Here is a 22,504-nt window from a genome sequence, read left to right as displayed (position 1 = left end):
AAGCGTTACTAAAACGGCCTTCTTTCATCTCCGTAACATCGCTAAAATTCGCTCCATTCTGTCCACTAAAGACGCTGAGATCATTATCCATGCGTTTGTTACGTCTCGCCTCGACTAGTGTAACGTATTATTTTCGGGTCTCCCCATGTCTAGCATTAAAAGATTACAGTTGGTACAAAATGCGGCTGCTAGACTTTTGACAAGAACAAGAAAGTTTGATCACATTACGCCTGTACTGGCTCACCTGCACTGGCTTCCTGTGCACTTAAGATGTCACTTTAAGGTTTTACTACTTACGTATAAAATACTACACGGTCTAGCTCCATCTTATCTTGCCGATTGTATTGTACCATATGTCCCAGCAAGAAATCTGCGTTCAAAGGATTCCGGCTTATTAGTGATTCCCAAAGCCCATAAAAAGTCTGCGGGCTATAGAGCATTTTCCGTTCGGGCTCCAGTACTCTGGAATACCCTCCCGGTAACAGTTTGCGATGCCACCTCAGTAGAAGCATTTAAGTCTCACCTTAAAACTCATTTGTATACTCTAGCCTTTAAATAGACTCCCTTTTTAGACCAGTTGATCTGCCGTTTCTTTTCTTTTTCTTCTATGTCCCACTCTCCCGTGTGGAGGGGGTCCGGTCCGATCCGGTGGCTATGTACTGCTTGCCTGTGTATCGGCTGGGGACATCTCTGCGCTGCTGGTCCGCCTACGCTTGGGATGGTTTCCTGCTGGCTCCGCTGTGAACGGGACTCTCGCTGCTGTGTCTTGGATCCTCTTTGGACTGGACTCTCGCGACTGTGTTGTATCCATTGTGGATTGAACTTTCACAGTATCATGTTAGATCCGCTCGACATCCATTGCTTTCCTCCTCTCTAAGGTTCTCATAGTCATCATTGTCACCGACGTCCCACTGGGTCATTATTGTCACCGATGTCCCACTGGGTGTGAGTTTTCCTTGCCCTTATGTGGGCCTACCGAGGATGTCGTGGTGGTTTGTGCAGCCCTTTGAGACACTAGTGATTTAGGGCTATATAAGTAAACATTGATTGACATTGATTGATTAATCCCTCCCAGGCTCTTGCTGGCATCATCATAAATGTTTTGTCAGCGGTACGAGTAATTTTTTCATGTATTCATCCATCCATCCATTTAGTATCGCTTGTCCCTCTCAGGGTCACGGGGGTGGCCTTAGCCTATCCCAATTGCGTTTGGGTAACAGTCTAATATTCTTAAATGATGTGAAAATGCACAATTAAGTCAACCAGCTGCTGATAATAAAATGTAAGAAACAAAACAATTTAGTTTTGCTTTTTTGGCCAACATACAAAAGGGTTGGGTTAATGCGCCCCACACATCTCAGTTTTTAACATTTTTATTGGTCAAATAAATGTGCACAAAAACAGAAGAAAAAAAAAAGGAAAAAATTATATACTTAAACCGCCCTTAATGCCAAAGAAAAACCCTTACACATGCAAGGTTAAACTTTTTGAGACTCATTAGACTTAGCTCGCTTGAGGTATGTTGAAGTTTCCTATGAAGTTATCCAACATTGGGAATTAAACTGGTGGTGTTTGACTGCGAGGCTGCGCTGTGTATTGTACAAAAAGAGAAACGAAAGGAAAATGTGTGCCTATGAACTATGTACTGTGCACACTAGTGTTATTTTCGTACTGGTACCGTTACCAAAATGTATTTCGATAACTTTCGATTCTTTTCGGTACTTTTCTAAATAAGGGGGACCACGAAAAAATGGCATTATTGTTGTTTTAACAAAAAATCTTCCAGTACATTAAACATATGTTTCTTATTGCAATCAAAGAACAAATTTGTCCTTAAATTAAATAGTTAACATACAAGACAACTTGTCTTTTAGTAGTAAGTAAACAAACAAAGGCTCCTAATCTGTCTGCTGACATCTGCAGTAACACATTCTATTTTGTCAAAATTATGAGGGACAAGCTGTAAAAATGTATTATTAATCCACATGTTCATTTATCCGAATCAGAATCAGAAATACTTTAATAATTTACTGTTAATATCTGGTTACTTTCTCTTTTAACCTGTTCTATCTAAACTTTTGTTAAAATATATGAATCACTTTGTTATGATCCGCTGTTCGGATCATTCCATATTCGTGTTTTGTTCCATTTTTGTATTATAGTCTGCCAATGTTTGCCTTAGCTCCTTGTTTAGTCTGTTACCATGGTTGCTCATTAGTTTTCACCTGCCCCTTGTTTTCCACGCACACCTGTTCCTCTTGATGACTGCCTTATTTTAAACCTGCCCCTTTTGTTATTTCGTTCTTGGTTCCTAAATTGCTCTCATGCAACAAGTGACGACTGTTTTCCATGCTCTTACTCGCTAGCTTTCACGCTACTTCTCATGCTAGTTGTTTTGTTTTCCCTTTTTGTGCCTTTGTGCCAAGTGTTAGTGTATCTGTTTGTTTCCCTAGCTTCCATCCTAGCGCCTTTTGTTTGCCTTTTCTGCCTAGCACCAGTATTTTTGTTCTTAGCCTTTTATTAGTTAAATAAATCCTTTATTTCTTACCTTACGCTGTGTTCTTGCCGACGCATCCTTGGAAGAACAAATCCGGCATCGCTATGCCCACCCAGTCTCACACACTTATTCTTCTGTTTGATACTTTACATTCGTTTTGGATGATACCACAAATTTAGGTATCAATCCGATACCAAGTAGTTACAGGATCATACATTGGTCATATTCAAAGTCCTCATGTATCAATGAACGTATTTTCTGAGTTTATAGACATAATATACATTTTATAAAAAGGAAAAAAGATTTTGTGACTATAAAAATATTGATGTAATCATAGTGGTATTGACTAGATACGCTCCTGTACTTGGTATCATTACAGTAGATGTCAGGGGTAGACACACCCATGGCCTTTGTTTACATTCAGCGTGCTAGCTTGCTGTTAGCAGTTAGCTATTGTATACATTTAGCTATTCCTCGTCCTACAGGGATGATACTTGTAAGAAACTTACTTTATTTGTCGCAATGGAGGGGAGGAATAGTGATTTAGATGTAGCCAAAACACTGCCGATTGCAACTGGACTTTAGCCACTAGCTAGCGAGCCATGTCTTAAATCACCTCCTCCTAAGGGTGTTTCAGTGTTATGACTTCACCTTTATTATTAGTTTTTCGACCAAAATGTGTCTGTTCTCCCTTTTCTGTCTACACATTGTGTTTGCTTGTAAGTACTTTGTGATTGTGCGCTGCCAAACATGCTTTTCTGCTTGTAAAACCAGCAATGTCATGAGGTAATGGCATGAAACCGGTACTTTTCAAACAGAGTATAGTACCGTTTTTTATTCATTGGTACCACGATACTATACCAGTACCGGTATACTGTACAACCCTAATACACCAAATTGCAATGTGCCTGATATTTAAAATACTCATAGAAACTGTCCCAAAGTACCTGTCCAACTATTTCACCAGATTAAGTGATGCTCACAGGTACTACACTAGAGGGAGTTCCTCAGACCTCGTCCCCCCACAATTCCAAACTCTCATGGGAAAAAATGCATTGTACTATTTTGCCACCGTACAGTGGAATGCACTACCAACAGACCTTAAAAATTGAACTTTCCTACTAAATTTTAAAACTGCTGTAAAATCTCAACCTCTACCTGATCCGAATCAAAATTGATCCCCAGCAACTCTTCAAAGAATCAAACAGGTTTATATGTGCTTAAAGTGTATATATATATATATATATATATATATGTATATATATATATATATATATATATATATATATATTAGGGCTGGGCAACGATTAAAAATGTTAATCGAAGTTAATCGCACTATTTCTCTGATTAATCGCGATTAACTGCATTGTATACGCAAAGCCCAATAATGAATTCAAAAGTAGTGTGTAGTGCACCTTTATTGGAATATTCTCCCACATGAACGAAAGCGCCAAAACATTTGTTGTGCAAACACAATTTAAATCAGTCCTTGTTAAACAGTAGCAGTTAAATAGCATATTTTATGAAAATCAACTCAAAAAATGTAAATACAAACATTTAAGCTTATTACTACCACTGCCATGGTATTTAAGTTATCCTGTTTGTTATGGAAAATAAATATAATCTACATACAAATCTCTGAGCCACAATCATAACATCTGAACAGGCAATTTCTGGGGTAACAGCAGAAACATTTTTTTTATCAGAGATCTTATGTTTAAAAAACCTATATTATAGGTAGTGGGCTGTTTTAGGGAATTTTTGATCAAATTATCCGTAGTAGCAATATTAATAATGTTGTGTTTATTCTGCGTAGTGCACTTAAGATAATTATGACCATATCTAGGGATTGATATGAAGGGAATTTTCTGATTGTTTGCTTGGTGCTTTGATAAACTGAACGCATCATATACATGGTACTATATTGTGACGTTATGAGCCAGGGAATAAAAGAACTACCCTACCCAGCATGCAACAGGAGTGACGAGCATGCGCGGTAGCCCGGTATAGGTTGTGTCGCCTTGACGCCATCTTGTATGTTGTGATATGCACGCTCTGAAAGCAAACGTTAAGAACTCAGCCAATACGCCTCGTCTGCATTATTTATAAATAGACAGACAACACATATACTCTGCTGCTTCACAGGCCGCTGGATGTAGCCGGCGAAGTATTCCCATGCGAGCTAGCCGATCTATCAAGCACGAGTCATTCAGTCCAAAACGGCCCGATCTATCCACACCCAGAATTGTCTGGCGGTCGTAAGTGATCCCAGAGTGACCACGTTGTAAGCCAGCCATGAAATTTGCAGAATTGTCCGGTATTTTTGCCAAATGTTCCATCTTTACCAAGAGCCCCTCGACGCCGGGCGACGCCATCTTGTTAAGAAAAGGCGTTAACAAAATAAAAGCATGTAAACAACATACGCAAATGTGCGATAAAATAATTGTCGGCGTTAATAGATTAATGAGTTAACTCATAATTAACGCACTAATTTGCCCACCCCTAATATATATATATATATTCTCATTCCATTTTGCGCACTCTAAGAGTCAACATGTACATAGTCATGTACATAGTGTCATGTACATTGTGTATATACCCCGTATATATAACGTAACTTGTTATATACATGTTACAGGTTATATATATTTTATTATTGAATGTATCAAACGTGATGAATATTTAATGGACCACAATGGAAACAAGCCTTTTGGCTATTTGTGCCATCCATTTGCCTTTTTAAAGCATTACATGGATTCAATTCTTTAAGACGTCAATGAACTTCTGAATCAATCAATCAATCAATCAATTAATACACACACACTCTTTTTGTTTGTGTGCAAGTCAGATTCATGTTTTGCTGACAGACAGGCTTTGAAAAAAATGTCATACACACACACACCCATCTGCATATACATCCACACACACACTCCAATCTGTGAAAAGATCAGTCTGAATGGAAGTTGAGTGTGACAATAAATTCACTGTTTCTTGTTGGACGCAGCTGCACTGAGAAAACACAGAGCAGTGGCAAACTTGCACATCCATCGCATTGTTTCGAGATGGACGCTGATGAATTAACGTTGCCTAACACAAGAAATATTAGTTGGGGAAGAAATTGGCAGAATCGAACGGTGTTGTGTACATGTGGTCGTCCTTCAACTTTTGTTTTTTGCATGTTCTCCCCATGCTGTCCAGAAACATGCATGTTAGGTTAATTGCAGAATAAATTGTCCATAGTTGAGAATGTTAGGCAGTGCCTGCTGTAAATGTGCTCTGTGGTTGACCAGTGAGCTTCCGCCTCTCCCCCAAAGCATGAGAAGTCTCCTGGTTTGTGTATGGTCGGGACGCTGTGCCATCCATGGCGGGACCACAGATACAGCTCTCCTATACGAGCTACCATACCATCACAATTCGTTGGAAAATATTATAAAAAGATACATTTTCCTAATTGGTGCTTTGATTTACACTGTAATTAATTGGTTCTGTGACGGGGCAGCACGGTGAAACAGGGGTCAGTGCGTGTGCCTCACAATACAAAGGTCCTGGGTTTGATCGCATGTTCTCCCAAAGACATGCACCTGGGGATAGGTTGATTGGCAACACTAAATGGTCCCTAGTGTGTGAATGTGAGTATGAATGTTGTCTGTCTATCTGTGTTGGCCCTGCGATGAAGTGGCGAATTGTCCAGACTGTACCCCGCCTACCGCCCGAGTGCAGCTAGGATAGGCTCCAGCACACCCCGCAACCGGTAGAAAATTGATGTATGGATAGATGGTCCTGTGACCGAGCTCTGAACTCAATTGTATTTCAAATCAATGTCTCCCATTGAAATTAATTGGCCTCGACAATTATTTGGACTCAGGGGTCAAATTTAGAGAAAAAAATGTGTCTGTGGGCCTGCATATCTATTTTTAGGAACACTAATACAAAACCTCACAAACATTTCTGATTGAATGCTAAAAACAATGACAGACCACCTCAAAAAACGGAATGGAATTGTATTTGTTTTAATGAATGAGACACCCAGAATGTACATGAAAATAAAGAATGTGGAATTTACAATATTAACTTTGAACGATAAAACACTGAATATTGACAACATATGAACGTCACACCCTGTCTCGATAGATATATTTTACAATCAAGCGAAACGCAACAAAAACAGGGAAATATGAACGCCAAAGGTAAAATATAAACCCACCAACAACTGTTCAAGCTAAATATTACCTTTAAAGACATTTGTTAATCATTTAATGTTACGTTCTTGATCGAAAACATGACATGAACATAAAGATGGCGTTGACTCAGGAATGTCCAATGCGACTTACATCTAAAGTTCTTTTGGCCTACGGAATAGTGTCGAATTTAAAATCATAAAAAAGTAACAATAAAAATGTCATACAAATGAGCAAAGTTGACACAAAGTTTGATTTTAAGTAGATACAGTGTAATGTATATTGTTAACATTTTTTCCCCAAAATAACACAATTTAAAATGCCCTTTCTTGCTTTGACTTTTCATTCCGAAGCCTTTTGTGGATAAAGTTTGGACACCCCTTGTTTCATCTTCTCTATGCAGATGTCCTTTGTTTCTTCCATCATTCCGCCCCCCTGTACATCCAACTTGAATGTTGTCTTCCGTACACCCCCCCATCCTCAACCTCCGTCCATCCATCCAGCCTCCACCCTCCCTCCAGCCTTTCGTTATCAGGCCTGCCACTTTAGATTTACGGCTGTTGTGGGTGGGGTGCACATCTGGAACTTATTTTAGGGGGGAACCTATCCTGCTTTTCTCTGCTGCACTGGCATGCTTTAGAAAGAGACATTTACCATCTGCTTCTAGCCACTGACGACAGTGTAAACATGCTAAAGGTTGCAGAGGACTTGACATTGCAATGTGAAGATTGATGCAGAACAATAAAATGCAGGGTGACTCTAATCTGGCTATGGAACATCGGGTCTGGTTTTAACTTTGACATCGTTACTGTTGTTGAGAAACATCCATCCATCCATTTCTACCGCTTATTCCCTTTGGGGTGGCGGGGGGCACTGGTGCCTATCTCAGCTACAATCGGGCGGAAGGCGGGGTACACCCTGAACAAGTTGCCACCTCATCGCAGGTCCAACACAGATAGACAGACAACATTTACACTCACATTCACACACTAGGGCCAATTTAAACTTGTCAATGTTTATTAAGTAGAACATCATTTGTGGATAAGGAAGAATAAATAGCATTTTTTTTCTGATGTTTATACACAAATTCCATGCAACCCCTCCCAAAGAAATGTTTTATCTATCATAACTTGGGGAAATAGGGAATTGAAATAGTTTGCCCATGCAGTAGTCTTACCACGGTCCTTACCCTAAACGTCAACACCCACCCTGAAAAAAAACATACGCAAATCAAGCTGCCGGTTGTAAGAATGAAAACAATGATCATAAATCATCACGCTGCCTCTCACATTCAGGAATATAGCTGGATGTTTCTGTGTGCAAGGGATGTAAATATATGAATATGCCTGTTCTACATGTTTTAAATATTTAGTGAGGTCATGTGTTAAGGATTTGGGAGGCTTTGGCTCACAAAGGGTGAAAAAAAAGACTCTGGAGTAAGCACGGGATTACAAAACCCAAAACCAGTGAAGTTGGCACGTTGTGTAATTCGCAAATAAAAACAAAATACAATGATTTGCAAATCCTTTTTAACCTATATTCAGTGGAATAGACTGCAAAGACAAGATACATAACGTTCAAAAAAGCTTTGTTATGTTTTGCCAATATTGGCTCATTTGGAATTTGATGCCTGCAACATGTTTCAAACAAGCTGGCACAAGTGGCGAAAAACACTGAGAAAGTTAAGGAATGCTCATCAAAAACTTATTTGGAAAGTCCCACAGGTGAACTGGCTAATTGTGAACAGGTGGGTGCCATGATTGGGTATAAAAGCAGCTTCCATGAAATGCTCAGTCATCCACAAACAAGGATAGGGCCAGGGTCACCACTTTGTGAACAAATGCGTGGGCAAATTGTCAAACAGTTTAAGGACAACATTTCTCATCACGCTATTGCAAGGAATTTTGGGATATCACCATCCTGTAGTCCAGACCTGTCTCCAATTGAGAATGTGTGGCGCATTATGAAGCATAAAATACCACAACGAAGACCCTGGACTGTTGAACAACTTAAGCTGCACATTAAGCAAGAATGGGAGAGAAATCTGCCCGAAAAGCTTCAAAAATTGGTCTCCTCAGTTCCCAAACATTTACTGAGTGTTAAAAGGAAAGGCCATGTAACACAGTGGTAAAAAATGCCCCTGTGCCAACTGCTGCTGCCATTATATTCTGAGGCAATAATTATTTGCAAAAAATATATATATGTTTCTCAGTTTGAACAATAAATATCTCGTCTTTGCAGTCCATTCAATTGAATATAAGTTGAAAAGGATTTGCAAATCGTTGTATTCTGTTTTTATTGACGATTTACAACTTCACTGGTTTTGGGTTTTGTATTAGGTGGCATGATGTATGTACTATGATATGATATATATTTGGGAGAAACAAAAGAAATATATGGGAATGCAGTAGTAGTAGTAGTCGTAGAAGTGGTAGTAGCTAGGGATGGGAAGTTTACAACAACTCACATTCTGGTTCTTGGGGTGACAATTTGATTCAGAAATTATTCTTGATTCGCAAATGTGATATAAAAATGCTATTAAACCTTTTAAAAGTGAATGACTGAACATTTCATGGAAACTGCTTTTATACCCAATCATGGCACCCACCTCTTCCCAATTAGCCTGTTCACCTGTGGGATGTTCCAAATAACTGTTTGATGAGCATTCCTCAACTTTCTCAGTATTTTTTTGCCACTTTTGCCAGCTTTTTTGAAACATGTAGCAGGCATCAAATTCCAAATGAGCTAATATTTGCAAAAAATAACAAAGTTTTCCAGTTTGAACATTAAGTATCTTGTGTATTCGATTGAATATAGGTTGAAAAGGAGTTGCAAATCATTGTATTCTGTTTCTATTTGCGAATTACACAACGTGCCAACTTCACTGACACAATAAATGTGTCAGCAATCAGCTGCAATTTGGCCTAGTACTAACAAGGGTTGTGCGGTATAGCGGTATTAGTACCGCCATACTAATGAATCATATTCGATACTATAGTACCGAATATGATTCGGTCCAAATAGTACCGGTCCGCTTTGGATTGATACCCAAATATGTGGTATCATCCAAAACTAATATAAAGTATCAAACAACAGAAGTCATGGTTGGATCTACACCTAACATCCACTGTAATTATACCAAATACAGGAGCGTATCTAGTCGATACTACTATGATTAGATCGATATCTTTTAGCATCTTAGTTTTTTTTTAATTAATATTATGTTTATAAACTCAGTAAATATGTCCTTGGACACAATGAGGACTTTGAATATGACCAATGTATGATCCTGTAACTACTTGGTATCGGATCAATACCTAAATTTGTGGTTTCATCCAAAACTAATGTAAAGTATTCAAACAACAGAAGAATAAGGGATTATCACATTTTAACAGAAGTGTAGATATAACATGTTAAAAGAGAATGTAAGCAGATATTAACAGTAAATGAACAAATAGATCGATAATTCATTTTCTACTACTTGTCCTTAATAATTTTGACAAAATAATAGAATGGAAAATGACACAATATGTTTCTGCATATGTCAGCGCCTAAATTAGGAACCTTTGTTTGTTTACTTACTAATAAAAGACAAGCTGTCTTGTATGTTCACTATTTTCTTTAAGGTTTAACTTGCAATAAGAAACATGTTTAATGTAACGTAAGATTTGTTGTTAAAATAAAGCCAATAATGGAATTGTTTGTGGTCCCCTTTATTTAGAAAAGTAACGAAAAGTATCGAAATACATTTTGGTACTCGACCAAAATATTGGTATCGGGACAACACTAGTACTAACACGTTTTACTGCTGCTCATGCGTGTACCCTTTAACTTTTTTATTCCTAGTAAGCAGATATTAGCGTTTCTTCTGCCATTTTATCTATTTCAAATAACGTAAAAACATACAATGTCATCAAGTCATTTGTGATCTGTGGGAAAAGGAACTGCCGGGTTCATTAGGATGTAAGATTGTGTCTAAACTGGAGCGGCCGTGGCAAGTGTGTGGACTTTCTTGTAAATAATTCCCAGATGCTCTCTGTCTCCCCTGTCTTGCCCCCACCCCCTTAATCCCAGGCCATGATATTACCAGTTCTCTGGAGCCAGCCAACATCGACACCAGTATCCTGGAAGAGTACATCAGCAAGGAGGACGATAGCACTGACATGTCAGTAGAGACTACACACCAACCCTGCCGGCGATGTCAAAACAACACACACCGCCGATGCAGATCATGTTGTTACAAAGGAATTTGTTTTTTCTGATAACGCTAATCCCCCCGCCCAACTTCCCCCCCCTCTGATCTTCCAGCTGCTTCTCAGAGGTCCACAGCACCCCGGGACCAAATTACTCATCTCCACAAGCAGGAGTGTCTTCCTCAGGGGGGTTGGTGTGTGGCGTGAGCCCTCCTATTCCCCTTCGCCAGGGAGTCCCTCCGCCTGGGCCTCTTAACTGTCCAAACGCGTACCCTCCAGGTCCATCCCTGGGCCTCCGACACAGCTACCCCTGCCTGGGTCAGCAACAGCACCAGCATCACCAGCAGCACCAGCAGCACCAGCAGTCGACTCACATAAAGCCTGAGCAAAGAGGCCACTACGCCCCTGGGTGAGCACACTTTAAAACAGGGGTGTCAAAGTCATTGCCCCCGGGATGATATTGAATTAGTATTAGAACCGTCCCACAGGTCGTTTTACACGCACCAATACTCAATCAGTGTTGGGGCTAGGAATTTTCAAAATGGGGTTCCAGGGACCCCATCAAGTCATAAAAATGGGGTCCCAAAGTAAATTTTTGGGCTCCCACTTTTTTGTAACCGTTTTGAAAACAAATGATAAATGTGTGCATTATCCTGTTATATCTCACATTCTATATTGTGTTTTGGAAAAAGGTTGTCATAAACGTCACTTGATTCATTAAAAAGTAATAATACAAAAGAAAACACATTTGTATGCATATGTATATGTATTCAGTTATAAACATTCATTCAATTTTTTATTTCCTTCATGGATCTAAATTTTACCACTGCTGGTAGTTTTTTCAACATTTTTTTGGTAATATTTTCAGAATGTGTTTGTTCTATTTTTGGCCAAAGTAAGACAAAGAAAACAATCTGAAGTTGGCTTTTCTTTTTCTTTTTCTTTTTTTTGATTGCCATAATTTTAATAGTCTGGCCCTCTTGTGCACAGATTGTTCCTTCATGCGGCCCCGGACCTAAAATGAGTTTGACACCCCTGCTTTACGAGAATGACTTCAAAAGAAGACATGTGTGACAAAAATGAAGGATGTTTATTCAGTAGGTTTACATTTGTAGAAAAAAAAGCAGATAATAAATATATATGTATGTATATATATATATATATATATATATATATATATATATATATATATATATATATACACATATATATATTATCTGCTTTTTATATATATATATGTATATATATATATATATATATACAAACCCCGTTTCCATATGAGTTCCATATATATATATATATATAAATATATATATATATATATATATATATATATATATATATATATATATATATACACAAACCCCGTTTCCATATGAATTGGGAAATTGTGTTAGAAGTAAATATAATACAATGATTTGCAAATCATTTTCAACCCATAGTCAATTGAATGCACTACAAAGACAAGATATTTGATGTTCAAACTCATAAACTTTTTTTTTTTTGCAAATAATAATTAACTTAGAATTTCATGGCTGCAACATGTGCCAAAGTAGTTGGGAAAGGGCATGTTCACCACTGTGTTACATCACCTTTCCTTTAAACAACACTCAATAAACGTTTGGGAACTGAGGAAGCTAATTGTTGAAGCTTTGAAAGTGGAATTCTTTCCCATTCTTGTTTTATGTAGAGCTTCAGTCGTTCAACAGTCCGGGGTCTCCGCTGTCGTATTTTACGCTTCATAATGCGCCATACATTTTCGATGGGAGACGGGTCTGGACTGCAGGCGGGCCAGGAGAGTACCTGCACTCTTTTACTACGAAGCTCCGCTGTTGTAACACATGGCTTGGCATTGTCTTGCTGAAATAAGCAGGGGCGTTCATGATAACGTTGCTTGGATGACAACATACAGTGGGGCAAAAAAGCATTTAGTCAGCCACCGATTGTGCAAGTTCTCCCATTTAAAATGATGACAGAGGTCTGTAATTTTCATCATACGTAAACTTCAACTGTGAGAGACAGAATGTGAAAAAAAAATCCAGGAATTCACATTGTAGGAATTTTAAAGAATTTATTTGTAAATTATGGTGGAAAAAAAGTATTTGGTCAACCATTCAAAGCTCTCACTGATGGAGGGAGGTTTTGGCTCAAAATCTTACGATACATGGCCCCACTCATTCTTTCCTTAACACGGATAAATCATCCTGTCCCCTTAGCAGAAAAACAGCCCCAAAGCATGATATTTCCACCCCCATGCTTCACAGTAGGTGTGGTGTTCTTGGAATGCAACTCGGTATTCTTCTTCCTCCAAACACGACGAGTTGAGTTTATACCAAAATGGATACATGGATGATACAGCAGAGGATTGGAGAATGTCATGTGGTCAGATGAAACTGAAATAGAACTTTTTGGTATAAACTCAACTCGGGTGCTGTTAATAAATGGGTTTGGCTTTACATATGGAAACGGGGTTTGTATATATATTTTAGTGTTGTCCCGATACCAATATTTTGGTACTGGTACCAGTACCAAAATAATTTAGATACTTTTCGTTACTTTTTGATACATTTCTAAATAAAAGGGGATCACAGAAAATTGCATTAATGGCTTTATTTTAACAAAAAATCTTAGGGTACGTTAAACATATGTTTCTTACTGCAAGTTTGTCCTTAAATAAAATAGTGAACATACTAGAGAACTTGTCTTTTATTAGTGAGTAAGCAAACAAAGTCTGCTAATTTAGTCGGCTGACATACGCATTAACATATTGTGTCATTTATCATTATATTGTTTTGCATGTTCTCCCCGTGAATGCGTGGGTTCCCTCCGGGTACTCCGGCTTCCTCCCACTTCCAAAGACATGCACCTGGGGATAGGTTGATTGGCAACACTAAATTGGCCCTAGTGTGTGAATGTGAGTATGAATGTTGTCTGTCTATCTGTGTTGGCCCTGCGATGAGGTGGCGACTTGTCCAGGGTGTACTCCGCCTTCCGTAGCTGAGATAGGCGCCAGCGCCCCCCGCGACCACGAAAGGGAATAAGCGGTAGAAAATGGATGGATGGATGTTTTGTCAAAATTATTAAAGACAAGTGGTAGAAAATTAATTATTAATCTACTTTTTCATTTACTGTTAATATCTGATTACTTTCTCTTTTAACATGTTATATCTACACTTATGTTAAAATGTAATTATTTTGATGTTTGGATGCTTTACATTAGTTTTGGATGACACCACAAATTTGGGTATCAATCCGATACCAAGTAGTTACAGGATCATACATTGGTCATATTTGAAGTCCTCATGTGTCGAGAGACATATTCCCTGAGTTTATGAACAGAATGTACTTTTTTTTTTGAAAACGAAAGAAGATAGTGTGATGCCAAAAAATATTGACATAATCAATAGCTCCTGAACTTGGTATCAATACAGTGGATGTTAGGTGTAGATCCACCAATGGCGTTTGTTTACATTGTGACGACGGTGAGCTACAGTGTGTAGTGAAGCATGTTTAGCTATTCCTCGTCCTGCAGGGATGATACTTGTGAGAAACGTACTTTATTTGTCGCCATGGAGGCAAGGATTAGTGATTTAGAAGTAGCTAAAACACTGCAGACTGCGAATGGACTTTAGCCGCTAGCTAGCTAGCCATGTCTTAAAGCACCTCTTCCTTCACCTGTATCGTTAGTTTTTAAGCCAAAATGCGTCCATTCTCCCGTTTCTGTCTACACACTGTGTCTGTTAAAAGTTAAAGTACCAATCACACACACGCTAGGTGTGGCGAAATTATTCTCTGCATTTGACCCATCACCCCTGATCACCCCCTGGGAGGTGAGGGGAGTAGTGAGCAGCAACGGTGGCCGCGTCCAGGAATCATTTTTGGTGTTTTAACCTCCAATTCCAACCCTTGATGCTTAGTGCCATGCGTGGAGGTAATGGGTCCCATTTTTATATTCTTTGGTATGACTGGGCTGGAGTTTGAACTCACGACCTACCTACCAATGCCACTGAGAGAGTTAGAGTTGCTGTTGTAGTGTTTTTGTATGTTTTTCATGATTTCATATTTAATTCTTCAAAATAGAATAATTGATCTTGATCTAATAATGAAATTGTTACTGACTACCACTTTTTTTTCTTAATTTATTTTAGTGTTTTTTAAAGCCAGAAAGTTGCCATTTGAAATGACTATAGTTTTGTGTCATGTCTGTTATCTGCTTTAAAAAAAAATCAACAACTGAATGAACATCCTGCAAGTATGGTGATGCATCTATTTTTACTAGGTGTTGAACAAAAAGAGCTTTGCAGATGCAGATCAGTCTACCAAAGGAAAAGAAAAGAGAAAACATCCACTTCAGAAAATGAACTTGTACTTTTTACCCAACTTAAAATATTTCTCCTTGCATTGTCTGTTTTTTTTTTTCTTTAGGACTCTACCTGAGTCTCCACCAGACTCAAGCTCAGAGCCGTACTCCCCTCAGCAGGTGAATGGTGAGTCATCACAACAAAAACATTAACGATTAGGATAGACACAATTAGCAGTAAGTACAAAAAAAATATCAGGCATGCATCAGGGATGCTTGTTTTAATATCTTATTCAAATATTAATGAGCCACATCTGCATGTGTGTGGTGTGTAACACAATATATGCAGCAGACTATAAATTACAGTTCCCCTTGAAGGATTACAGTCAGTATGATCAAATTAAATGACAATGAATAAATAATCGTGAATAAAATGAACATTGCAGTGCAGGACTTTATGGCAGCAATAAAAGCAACAATTGATTAAATCACAGAGAAGGTATGCCAAAAATGCATACAGTAATCATAAATGTAGACATTTTTCACACATGACAAAACTAAGGTTTACACTCAAATCAATATATAGGTTACTCATCACCTAAGTCTATTCAACAGATCTTAAAGACAAGCAGACTAATCCTGTTCATATGCAACCAGATCGATATTAAAGATAGTCCACACACAAATTCTATCTGTCATTGATTAAGCCGCAAAGACGAAACATCTTTATTTTAAGTGCTTCCTCATTGAATGAAGATGTTTCAAATTGGGTGGCGGGGATCCCCCTTCAATTGGCCCTGCAATGAGATGGCAACTTGTCCAGGGTGTACGCCGCCTTCTGCCCAAATGCAGCTGAGATAGGCTCCAGCGACCCCCCCAACCCCAAAAGGGACAAGCGGTTGAAAATGGATGGATAAAATAATTGACAGCCTTAAAATATACATGTATCTATACTAGGGGTGTAACGGTACACAAAAATTTCGGTTCGGTACGTACCTCGGTGTAAAGGTCACGGTTCGGTTCATTTTCGGTACTGTAAGAAAACAACAACATATACATTTTTGGGTTATTTATTTACCAAATTTGTAAACAATGGCTTTATCCTTTCAACATTGGGAATGCTATAATAATTCTGCCCACATTAATCAACATTAAACTGCCTCAAAGTGTTGCTCAGATTAAATAAAATGACAAAACTTTTCTTTTATATATAAAAAGTGCAACATTAATCAGTTTCAAGTCAACTCCTCATGCTTAATTTACTACAGCATTTGGGAAGCCTGTAGTTGATTTTTATTATGTAAATGTTATATTTTTATCAACATGTGATAGCAGTTACCCTGCCATTCAAAGCTTTTTTGTCCGTAAAACAAACACACACACACACTGCAAAATGAACTAACGTTACGCTAAAAGCTAATTAGCCTTCACCTCAAGCCAGAACTGCTAACGAGCTGAGCTGCAATTTTAAGTTTCTAGAAGGTCAGCGGGCTCATAGTGATGTTAGTAGTAGTTGACTTGGAGGTGTTTATTATCATTTGGGGAGAGAATGCTGCCTAATGTTCACCTGCTAAACACCTATCTGCTCGACGCTGAAGCATTTACTACATGCACTCTAAATAAGCACTGCTGATTGGCTGTCACCGCTATACATGGAACCAATAAGATGGTTGTGTGGGTGGGACAATGCTGGATGTTGAGACAGAGGCAGAAAAAGCAAAGCAGCTTGTTAAGACTTTAGCTTAGAAACCCGTTCGGTACACCCCCGTACCGAAACGGTTCAATACAAATACACGTACCGTTACACCCCTGATATATACACATATATTTCTAAACGACTAATTGCAGAAAGGAATTGAACGTGCAACTCTGATCAACGAGCCAAATAGTAAACAGGGAAAGGACATTTACCTTATATGGCGCTGTAAGATCAAAATGATCAAATACTTTGTAATTAATCCTTTTTTCTTAAGAGCATTTTGATCAATGATTGTAACAAAAGCCCATGGCACACTATTCCTCCTATTTCATTTAGAACGAACTGTCACTTGGTGAAAGGTGAACTTCCTGATGAACACAGTTTTCCACTTGACAGTCAAACGGCAAAGCAGCTGTATCTGTCCCAAGGTTGTTTACTTAAACCACACATCGAAGCTTCGAGGGACACAGTATGACTTATAGTGTTTCATAATGCATCAATGACACATCCCTAATAAATACAGTGTAAAAATTTGACAATTTGTACAGTATTTACAAGAATTTGGTTTGGGGCGGACACTCTAACCACAAGGTCACCGAGCAGTTGACTCAATTTTTGCGTAAGTTTGCTAGAGCACTCTTAAGTGAAGTTGAGGTACCACTTTATATCGATGCATAGACACATTGATATAGAATTTATTTATTTTGTATTTATTTTTATTTTTTTCCGTCCTGTTTAGCTACTCAGGCAAATCATATTGTTGCTGTAGATGCCCATATTGGCTGTACATATTTACTTTACAAAAAAGAAGTGTGGGATATTTTTCTTGTTGACTTATTTGTACTTGACTTTATTAAATGGAGCCCCAGCAGGAGGAGATAGAAAGAGAAAAAAAGGAAAACAGAGGGGAAAATTGTGGGGACAAGAGGGCGATAAAAAAACAACAACAAACACAACAATAACAATTACAACAATAACAACAACAATAGAACAACATCAGCAAATAAGATATGTAAAAATATGATGGTAAAATTTATAGTAAAGAAGCAGTTAGTGAAATAAATAATAATACAAAAATGACAATGATTATTATTACATTACAAATCTAGGAATTAATTATGTACAGTTTTTTTCGGATTATAAATCGCCCCGGGGTATACATCCCACCGGCCGAAAATCATATATAGTGTACGTCGCACAGGAGTATAAGTCGCATTTTTGGGGGAAATTTATTTGAGAAAATCCAACACCAAGAACAGACATTTGAAAGGCAATTTAAAATTAAAAAAAGAATAGCGAACCAAGGGCTTGATAAGTGTACGCTATATGAGGCATAAATAACCAACTGAGAACGTGCCTGGCATGTTAACCCAACATATTAGGGTAAGAGTCATTCAAATAACTATAACATATAGAACATGCTATACGTTTACTAAACAATCTGTCACTCCTAATCGATAAATCCGATTAAATGTTCTTCCTCGATGTCGCTTCTAAACAACTCTGCCAACTCCAAAGGTATGCACTGCTTCCTCTTGTCGTTTTCTGCTGCATATTTCACTACGTCCACCTTGTAATCTGCAGTTGTTACGTTCCCAGGTGACCTCAAAGTCTAGGGATCGTAGGGGAACGCAACATAAAAGTCTATAAATAAAATAAGATGTAAATTAAAGACACCGAAGCCAAGAATTGAAAACAAAAACTAGTATATTGAAAAGTAACCATGGAGTGGTGGGGTTACAACAAAGACACAACACTAGCCTAGCTTGGGAATACAGGTGCTGTCAAAGAAATGAACAAAACATACCAAAATACAACTCTAGAAAAGAAAAGTAAGCTGACTAACTAAAGCTATTTAATTAGCATAAACCAAAAACCTACCTATCTACTCTAACCAAAGAGGGTGTCCAAAACATACAAGGGTGACAGCCACCACTAAACCTGGTGTCTCTATACACAAACAAATCCTACGTGTGTAGTGTATAGAGGTCTCTGTCTAACCTTTCCCCAGACTAGGCCACAGATACTTACAAAGGTTGAAAGGTCAAACAAAAAGGAAGACAAAAAAACAGGTGGCACAAGTTTAGCAAAGAGCTAAAAAAAAATGATTACAAAACAAAGTAGCGGCAAAGACAAAGTAGCGTCTCTCAAAGCTCCACACAGCATATCAGAAAAAGAATCCTCCTATCCAGTGGCGAGCAGGTGGTTTTTAAGCAGCACAGGAGGATGAATGGTGGACCGGGATTGGCTGGCTGATCAACAGGTGAAACGAGGAACAGCTGGGAACAGGAACCGGTTGATTGGCAGCAGAAGTCATGATTGAGTGTGACCTGTTCAAACTAAAAAAGAAAAAAAACAACACAAAAACAAACCATCACTACGTGGAACGTAACAGCAGTACATGATTTCCTTTTCGGTGCCATTTTTGTTCAGCCCTTCTCAGTTTTTATAAGTTACCGCCAACGTTGAAATGATCCATTTTAATAGCTACGGCAGTAGAATATAGCATATAGCAGTTAGCATCCCATGACCCACAATGCACTTCTGCCATGACCCTCCCCGGCCAAATTCTTATTGGTTGACGTGTGTGTGACGGTTGTTGACGTGTGTGTGACAATTGCTGATATTTTGTTCGTCTCTTCCGCGAATGAGATAAATAATATTATTTAATATTTTACAGTAATTGAGTTGAGTTGAGTTTGAGTTTATTTCGAACATGCAAGCATACAACATGATACATCACAATTTCCAGTTTCTCTTTTCAACATGTTCGAAAAGAAGTAGGAAGAAGCAGAGTTTATTTAATCCTACCCCTTTTCTTTACATAACACTTGCTAAAACTTTTGTTCACTTCCTGTTCTCAATGTATTCACAATGTATACTCCTTAAGTAATAAGTAATCACGATAAAAATAAATAAACAAATAAATAATTGGTGAAGCAAGTTTTATTCCATACGATGAGATAAGTAAGATTATTTTGAGAATGAATGGGTGAGTAAAATCAGAATATTTATCATAGTTATTCTTTTTTGTATTTTGTAAACACTTCCAGTTTGAAGAGTTTCTTGAAGTGGATCATATTAGTACATTGTTTGATTGCTTTGTTTAATCCATTCCATAATTTAATTCCACATACTGATATACTAAAGGTCTTAAGTGTTGTACGTGCATACAAATGTTTTAAATTACATTTTTCTCTAAGATTATATTTCTCTTCTTTTGTTGAGAAGAATTGTTGTATATTTTTGGGAAGCAGGTTATAGTTTGCTTTGTGTATAATCTTAGCTGTTTGCAATTCCAATATGTCGTGGAATTTCAGTATCTTTGATTCAATAAATAAAGGGTTTGTATGTTCTCTATATCCAACATTATGTATTATTCTAACTGATCTTTTTTGTAACACTGTTAGTGAATGAAGTGTACTTTTGTAATTATTTCCCCATATTTCTACACAGTAACTCAGATATGGTAACACTAGTGAGCAGTAGAGAATATGAAGTGATTTTTGGTCCAGAACATACTTGGCTTTATTCATTATTGACGTATTTCTTGCTACTTTATGTTGTATATTTTTTACATGAGATTTCCAGTTCAATTTATCATCAATCATATTCCTAGAAATTTGGTTTCATTTACTCTTTCAATTTCTATTCTGTCTATTTGTATTTGTGTTTGACTTTCTTTTCTACTGTTACCAAAAAGCATTATTTTAGTTTTACTGAGATTCAATGATAGTCTGTTTTTGTCAAACCATTTTCATTTCTTCTGTTATTATTTGTATTATCTTCTGAGTGTTGTCTCCTGAACAAAACGCTATTGTATCATCTGTAAATAATACTAACTGTAAATCTCTTGTAACTTTACAAATGTAATTTATATAGAGATTGAATAATTTAGTTCCTAGTATTGATCCCTGAGGTACCCCACAGGAAATATTTAGCATTGTAGAAGTGTGTTCGCCTAGCTTCACGTATTGTTTCCTGTTCGTTAGATAACTTCTTATCCAATTTAAGACTAACCCTCTGATGCCATATCGTTCTAGTTTTTTTATCAAAATATTGTGATTAATTGTGTCAAATGCTTTAGTTAGATCCATAAACACTGCTGCCGCACATTTTTTACTATCTATTGCATTGGTAATTTCTTCTGTGATTTCAAATAAAGCCATTGAAGTTGAAACATTAGCTCTGTATCCATATTGGTTCTCTTCGAATATTCTATTTTTATTTATGAAACTCTCTAATCTGTTATTGAACAGTTTTTCAATGATTTTAGAAAATTGTGGAAGTAAAGAAACAATTGGTTAGTACTTTCACACATAAATTGCTCCGGAGTATATGTCGCACCCGCTGCCAAACTATGAAAAAAACTGCGACTTATAATCCGAAAAATACGTTATATAGTACCTCATTACTTGTCTGAAGTAGACTAGCTGACAGTTGTTGTGAAAAATGTAGATCTTTGTTGACTGTGTAAACATGCACCTGTGCCTTTTAGATCCCAACATGATAAGGACCATGACGCCGGAAAACATGTGTCACATGACCCCAACGCCACCCCTCCCACCGCACGGGCACTATCCCAGCATGCACCGGGACATGTACCTGAAGCCCGAGCCAATAATATCACAGTATCCCATCGGCCCGGTTACAAGTGCAGGTGGAGACCTGCAGCAGACACAGATGCTCCACCAGCTGCTGCAGCATCCGCAGGGGCAGGAGTGAGTGACCGTGGAAAGAAGACCTTCTTGTTCCCTCGCTGTATAATTAGATGTCAAAATGTGTTTTTTGTTTGCTGCAAAAGTGGAATTCCTGTCCATCAGGCCAAAAAGAGGAAGCACTGTGAATCACCCAACAGCACCCTCAATTCCCAAATCCTCACAGGTATCATCAAACAAGAACCAGGTAGGTAGGCAGACATCTTTCTGTCTTCCTCACCTTTACATCACCCAGTCTTAACTATTAAGTCTGCACAAAATTGTAGTTTTGGCCATCAGTACTTAAATCCTCATATTTTACATTTCTTTATTACAGGTTTGATGCAGGATGCAGACAACGGCTACTTGGATCCCAACTATCAGTGCATCAAGTGGCAACCTCACCAGCAGAACAAGTGGACACCACTTTACGATGCTAACTGCAAAGAGCTGTGGGTTGAATGCATTTCGATAAATCTTTATTTTAAGGCTAAAGAACTGAAGGCAGTTTCCCCCGAGAGCGAAAAATGAAAGGAGTTATAATTGTTTGAAAAGATAATTCAACCGCAGAACTGGCATGGCAAGGTTACAGAGGTCTATAAATTCCTCAGAGGTGAGCTGTGCGGGGGAGTGATTAAGTGCAAGGTTTCGGCTAAGAAAGTCTACATGAGGACGGGGAGGGAGAAGGGAGAAACTACACAGGCTGTGTTGGAAACAGAGAGTCATGAGTAAAGATAATCTCACCAGACTTTTCAATAGTAAACATCACACAAGGGAAAATATGTTGAACGTGGTTTGGAGATTACAGTGAACTTCTCTATGGTGCTGTATTTGTTAACATTCACAAACTACTTTCCCATAAGAAATGAAAGAAAAAAAACAGAAAAGTACTCAGAGAGCGCAGACATCCGCCTTTTAAAAAAATCCTAAATCAACACGG

The 22,504-nt window shown here is 38.0% G+C and overlaps 1 protein-coding gene across 7 annotated transcripts in view; it reads left to right on the top strand.

The window, feature by feature from the left end:
• myrf (myelin regulatory factor) overlaps positions 1-22,504 on the top strand; it is a 93,735-nt gene that overhangs the window by 32,648 nt on the left and 38,583 nt on the right. For 6 of the 7 annotated variants that reach the window (XM_061917183.1, XM_061917180.1, XM_061917181.1 and 3 more), the window contains exons 2-7: positions 10,750-10,840; positions 10,984-11,277; positions 15,294-15,355; positions 21,366-21,588; positions 21,672-21,772; positions 21,902-22,016. In XM_061917183.1, the coding sequence (XP_061773167.1) occupies positions 10,750-10,840; positions 10,984-11,277; positions 15,294-15,355; positions 21,366-21,588; positions 21,672-21,772; positions 21,902-22,016 (886 nt within the window). The remainder of the gene's footprint in view (positions 1-10,749; positions 10,841-10,983; positions 11,278-15,293; positions 15,356-21,365; positions 21,589-21,671; positions 21,773-21,901; positions 22,017-22,504) is intronic. The other variant, XM_061917182.1, reaches the window with a different exon arrangement.

The sequence above is a fragment of the Nerophis ophidion genome, linkage group LG12, assembly GCF_033978795.1.
Source record: "Nerophis ophidion isolate RoL-2023_Sa linkage group LG12, RoL_Noph_v1.0, whole genome shotgun sequence".
Lineage (NCBI taxonomy): Eukaryota > Metazoa > Chordata > Actinopteri > Syngnathiformes > Syngnathidae > Nerophis > Nerophis ophidion.
The sequence above is the reverse complement of the archived record's forward strand: the minus strand, read 5'-3'. Positions and strand labels throughout refer to the sequence as shown.